The sequence below is a fragment of the Perca flavescens genome, chromosome 5 (assembly GCF_004354835.1).
Source record: "Perca flavescens isolate YP-PL-M2 chromosome 5, PFLA_1.0, whole genome shotgun sequence".
NCBI classification, from domain to species: domain Eukaryota; kingdom Metazoa; phylum Chordata; class Actinopteri; order Perciformes; family Percidae; genus Perca; species Perca flavescens.
In genome coordinates this window covers 10,922,823-10,928,976 of record NC_041335.1, presented here as the reverse complement: position 1 = coordinate 10,928,976, position 6,154 = coordinate 10,922,823, and the positions used below count along the sequence as shown (strand labels likewise).

Below are 6,154 nucleotides of genomic sequence, written 5' to 3'. Positions count from 1 at the left end.
TATTATGTTGTGATATCATCAAGCAATAACACAAAAATCGGAAAATGCTCAGTGAGCCCTAAATGGGATTTAGATGGTACTCTCCTCATTGACATATTTAAAAAATGTTTTATTGTACACATATATTTAAAAAAAAAAACTAATACAATTTTTGAGCTAAATGTAAAAATACAAGTCTTTAGATATATACATTTTGCACACAGTTTTAGAAAAATCCATGTAACAATGAGAACCTATTCATTAAGCATTATCAAAGTCAACCAGTAGTACATTTTTGTTTGTCCAAGTGCGGAGGTAAGATTTTACAAGTCCCATTATTCTCCAGTTAAATACAATGTATTGCACCATTTATAATATACATACTTCACATAAAGTTCTTCACAATATGTTTTATACTTAAAGTAAAAGCTCCTTTCTTCAGAAGGCCAAGTTTTATACTAAAGAAAAAAAAGAGTCAATCAGGCATTTGGATTGTAGTTACACAGCGTATCCGTATCGATGGTCGTAATTGAGAGCAGCAGTAGTTGGCTGCGACGTGCCGTTACTCTGGCCTGCGTAGATGCCGCCACCGCGGCCTGCTTCTCGTATACTGGGATGGTTCCTCACGGAGCTGTATTGCACCCCGGGGTGGGTGCGGTATGCCATCACCGAGCGGAAACTGGAGTTTCTGCTGGAGGGTCTGCTCTCCGGGGCCGGGACGTCCTCCCTGAGGAAACAAGTCACACGAGGTCTCCATCAGACTATCCTCGAGACGATTTTAGACTGTTTGATGGACGTTTGAAATAGTTTCCAGCTCTGCTAGTACAATACCTTATTTCATTTGCGACCTCTTTCTCGTAGCGACGCTTGTGGCAGCAGCAGACCAGCAGCCAGATGAGCAGCAGGAGGAGGAGCAGCAGCAAGAGAGCACCTATCACTGCACCAGCTATGACACCCGCCTTATTGGTAGCTGGAAAGAGAGGACAGGGTGCTTTCAGACGAAACAAGGGCAGACCAATTCTTCTCACAGAATTGGTTCCTTCGAGCTGATAAATGCATCAAACCCACGGGTGTGGGACTGGGGGTGGAAATGGGACAGAGTGGTCATGGTTGTGGCTTTCAGTTGTAGTTTTTCCTGTTTTATTGTGTTAATGTAGTCCCTGTTCCTTGTTGTTTACTGTCTCCTGTGTTCCAGTATTCTCTGTTGTGTTTTACCCTGTTTCATCTATGTGTATGTTTTATGCTTCAGTTTCCCCACACCTTCTGTTAAGTACCCTTTTTATTTAAATACATCTTTCTACACCGCCTGCTTGCCTCCTCGTCGCTTCTCTCTGCATTTTGGGTCCAAGCCTGCTATCCCCCGACCTGACGCTGAGTACCCAGGGCCCTCGTGTGAGGGGGGGCCCAAATAGATGCTAGAAGGAATAGGTGTGGAGGTATGGGAGGGGCGCATAGAGAATGCCTTTCTACAGGGCCCAGAATTTTGTGCTATGCCTCCAATCGAACCGTAAGTGTTTTGATATATATATATATATATATATATATATATATATATATATATATATATATATACAGTACAGGCCAAAAGTTTGGACACACCTTCTCATTCAATGCGTTTCCTTTTTATTTTCATGACTATTTACATTGTAGATTCTCACTGAAGGCATCAAAACTATGAATGAACACATATGGAATTATGTACTTAACAAAAAAAGTGTGAAATAACTGAAAACATGTATTATATTTTAGATTCTTCAAAGTAGTCACCCTTTGCTTTTTTATTAATAAGGGACAAAATTCCACTATTTAACCCTGACAAAGCACACCTGTGAAGTGAAAACCATTTCAGGTGACTACCTCATGAAGCTCATTGAGAGAACACCAAGGGATTGCAGCGCTATCAAAAAAGCAAAGGGTGGCTACTTTGAAGAATCTAAAATATAAGACATGTTTTCAGTTATTTCACACTTTTTTGTTAAGTACATAATTCCATATGTGTTCATTCATAGTTTTGATGCCTTCAGTGAGAATCTACAATGTAAATAGTCATGAAAATAAAGAAACACATTGAATTTTTTTTTTTAAGATTATTTTTTTGGGGCATTTTCGCCTTTAAAGGTTCCCTGCCACACAAATTGTTTTCACTTGCATTTTTTGAAATATGTTAGGTCCATATGTGTTTGTGTTATGTTGTGAATGTGAAAATGAACTGCTACCTCCTCTGTCAGCTCTAGCTGAACTGGAAAGAAATAAGCGGAGAACTCAGGCCAATTACATAAGCTGGTCAGTCTGACATCATGTTGCCGGAGCTCATTACTATTCATGAGCTCGCCAAGTTGTGCTGGGTAAAGGATACTGACAGCCAGGCTCTCATTGGCTAGCTGTAACACAAAAATATGTTACAGAGTCCATTACTTTAGCCATTACCACAAAGTAATGAAATACGTGTGGCAGGGCACCTTTAATCAACAGAACATCATGAAAGGGGAGAGGGAGGGGGAAGACATGCAGGAAACTTGCTGCATGATGGATTCGAACCCTGGACCTCTTTATATGGGCGGCCGCTTGGTCAACTGAGCCACCTGGGAGCACAGAGTTTTGATACTTTTTGTATATAAAATATGTGGAGTTAGTTTGACACTTTGTTATAGTCAACACATTCTCACTCCTAACTCGTCAAATACCGACGCTGCCAGGCTGTCTCGACTCTAGTCCGATTCAATCGCTTCTCTTTCACTCATACATCCCGGATCAAGAGAATGGTTCATTTGATTTTGTTTAGCTGCTCGACTCGGGTAACTCATTTACTTCCTTGTTTGAGACAAAGATTCCCTTTCATTCACTGGTTGTCCCGCTTAGGTGCTTCCACCTATGTCTTGAGCGACTGCACCACCGTAGCCGGCAGCGTGAGCAGAAACATAAGAAAGAAAGTCGCCAAGCTGACCCGGTACAGAACGCTAAAAAAATGTGTTGCTTTTCGCCCATCAGTAACAAAGTGCAGCTCTCCTTCTTTACAGCCACGAATTCCAGCTTTAACAAGAGGCTTACATATACCTTTACAACTTGCCTTTCAGACTGCAGAAAATACTCTACCTCCAACAGGATGTGTGTTAAGTACTTTAGAATAAAATTAGATGACAAAATCATAGACTTACGGTTGTATGCATGCAGTGCATATTTACACTGTCCTTTGCCCACAGCATTTGTCACCACACACACATAAGTTCCGACGTTTCCGTCTGTATGGTTCGTTATCAACAGCTCCCCAGTCTGTGGGTCTTAACGGAAGAAGAGAGCATTCAGTACAAGCATATTTGCAAATGCAGCATCATGAAAGTATTTTAGAAAAGCCTTTCTGTTTGTCAATTTGCATCTTTACTTTGGGTTGCAGTCGCTGGTATTGCACCGCCGCTCTCTCTGCTCCATGTGTAAGTGAGAGGAGTGGATCCGTGAGAAGATTTACAGCGGAGGGAGACCGGGCCACCTTTCTCCTCCCCGCCTTCAACCCAACACTTTGGCGATGACGGAGGAACTAGGGACCGGAAAATAAATAACCGGTATCAGTGCTTTAGTTCATCATGGGAGGGTTTGAGGTGTGAAAGACGAGAACAATCGGAGGAATGGCTACAGCCGTCACACAGAAACAGGGAAGGAAAGAGCCTCGGCATGCCGATGCGAGTGAGAGTAACAATTCCAAGAAGAACAGGTAAAACCGGTCAAAAAACAAGTTCTTCCCTTACCCATCACCACCAGAGTGACTTTTCTCATGTCAACACCTGGCGCCTTCTTGACTTTGCACTGGTAGGTGCCTGTGTCTGAGGGCCTCAAATCGGAGAGAGAGACGGAAGCGTCTCCCAGCTTGGGATCCCCTACGAACTTGAGCCTTTTGGAGACGCCCGGGTCGTCGTAGTAGTGCGTCTGGTCCCCTGTATATGATAAGATCTGAGATGCAGAGATTGGGTTGAGTGAGCGACACTTCCAATTAACAGAACCCAAAGGTAAAACAGATAACCTCCCACTCTAGTATGTTGTATGAACACACACTAGTAATTCTCCCAACCTCCCGGACTGTTTTTTTTTTTTTTCTGTCTTCACAAGCTCTCCTACCAGTTTGTCTTTCTGTGTCATGTCTGGGCTGACGTTGTACCACTCAATGTCCAGATCTCCTGTGTCTTGGAGGCCGGGGGTGTAGGCGCATCCCAGTACCACTGTCTCCCCCTGGGCCTTTTGAATGGTCTGTGGCCCCGTGGACGTCACCACCATCGCCTCCGTCACATCTAATGGATTTAGAAGAATTCTAGTCAGATTTGTCGCATTTATAATGTACACTTCTTTCTCCATCCAATTTTCATAATTATATACCCAGGCCAAAAGACAAACATAAGAAGTAAAAAAAAAAAAAAAAGATTGAAAAAATAATCTCGCTTAAATGCATTCATATTTTTCCAATTTAATGGCTTTCAAGCTCTGGGCCTGTGTGCTCGTAAACAGTCTCAGAGTGGAGTAGGTGCTGATCTGAGACTAATTGGCCTCTCAAGTCAAACTGGGGAGGGTTTGAAGCTGGAATAGAAGTAAAAGTGCTACTTTTTTGTGAAAATGTTATGGTTTCGTTTTAAACTCTCGAGGCTCAGTCGCTGTCAGAAATATATTGGTATAAATGATGATGAAAACTGAATGGATGAGCAGACATGGAAAATGTCGCAGTGGCAGTTAAAAGCTGTTTCTGTGTTGACACACACCCTGCTGACTCACTGTCTGTGGCCACGGATTTTAATTATTGCTGATAGCTTGACGTTTATTAAAAGAACTGACAATGTTTATTGCCGTTACGCGGCGACGCCTTTTTCAATTTCACTCTGGTGATGTTATCTTTCAGCTTCTCAGCTATCTGGAGATCTATTTCACCCTTTACCCCCCATCTTAGGTGATTAACCTTCTCTAACTTTCTCAGTGGACCTGGTTGAAAATCAAATTAGCTTCTCTCAGGACACCACTAAAAAAAAATCCACTGTGGCTCTCTGAAAGCACTTCAATGCCACTGCAACAAAACAAACTACGTCAGAGGTATTTGTGAAAGCATGTAAATGGCAGATGTGTGAAAGGGTGCCTGAAAAAATTCTTAAATTAGTCAGTCAAATGTTTACACTGCGAAAGACCCCTTTGGGCAAAATGCTCTTTGGAAGACGTGTTTACAATGTGGAGAGGCAGCTAAGCTAACGTGCCAGTGAGCGCATGCAGACAGTCACTAAGCTTGACAATAAAGAGCTGCAAAATATTCAAATCCTATACACCTCCCCCAGACATGATAAGAGTTTTGCATGTGTTCTATTTGTACAGTTTCACTCTGCTGCATGCATTTGATTTAACTTTACTTCTGTTTTTTTTTTTCAATATTGTTCCATGTATCAAGTTATACAGCCTGGATTGAAGCCAAGGAGTCATTTCTCAACTGGGGACAATAAAGTCTGTCAGTGTCACTTTGGCCCTTCGCAACAGGAGCACAAATGGAAAAAAGAAAGTAAGCTATCAACGTTTTGCAGGGTACCTGTCAGCCACCCACATTATACAGTATGTACACGCTTCATTGATTATGTGCATTTCACTCAGTGGTATTACTATCGCATCATCAGCTGAGAGCATGTCATACTGGCCAGTGTATCGTGTGAGTCACAGATCACACAGACAAAACATCAGTTTCCATCAGCGATCATACATTCTGTGCTCTCTACGATCAGAATATTTCAGATTTCTTGTACAAAAAGGGCACTTTTAAGACATGTCAAATGTGGTATTTGCTTTGGCCTCACTTATCTAAAACCTAACACACATTCCTGAGATGTCGTATCAGACTCACCTGTCTTCAGCCGAATTGTAAGCAGAAACAGCACAGCCACCTTAAGCCTCACACTTGTAGATACGGGCTCCATTATAACCCTGAAAGCAACATGAAGTGAAGAAATTATTCAGAGAATGTGATTCCAGTGACTGCCTATCTGTCCACTACCCTTTGTCTCTAATTTAATTTAATTTAATTCAATGAAAGCGGAAGAGCTCTACAGTACGGCTGTCATCCAGTTCTCTAACACAGTTGTTTATCTTAAATCTGCCTCGGAGTGGAAGAATTACGGCTCTAAACTGAATCTGAATACCAATGTACTACAAGCAGAGCAAAGAG

General features: G+C 42.1%; 1 protein-coding gene across 1 annotated transcript; it reads right to left on the bottom strand.

Moving 5' to 3' along the window:
* Positions 1-477: 477 nt before the first annotated feature.
* vsig8b (V-set and immunoglobulin domain containing 8b) lies at positions 478-5,906 on the bottom strand. The gene is made up of 7 exons (XM_028577783.1): positions 5,834-5,906; positions 4,087-4,256; positions 3,720-3,921; positions 3,359-3,511; positions 3,135-3,257; positions 811-949; positions 478-706 (listed from the first exon to the last, which is right to left on the bottom strand). The coding sequence occupies exons 1-7, from the start codon at positions 5,904-5,906 to the stop codon at positions 478-480; spliced, it is 1,089 nt and encodes a 362-aa protein (XP_028433584.1).
* Between the last annotated feature and the right edge of the window lie 248 nt (positions 5,907-6,154).

Coding starts and splice junctions, on each gene's coding strand:
- vsig8b (XM_028577783.1), bottom strand. CDS start 5,906: ATGGAGCCCGTATCTACAAGTGTGAGGCTTAAGGTGGCTGTGCTGTTT. Junction 3,258..3,358: donor ACCAGCGACTGCAACCCAAA/GTAAAGATGCAA, acceptor TCTTCCGTTAAG/ACCCACAGACTGGGGAGCTG. Junction 707..810: donor GAGGTCGCAAATGAAATAAG/GTATTGTACTAG, acceptor TTGTTTCCTCAG/GGAGGACGTCCCGGCCCCGG.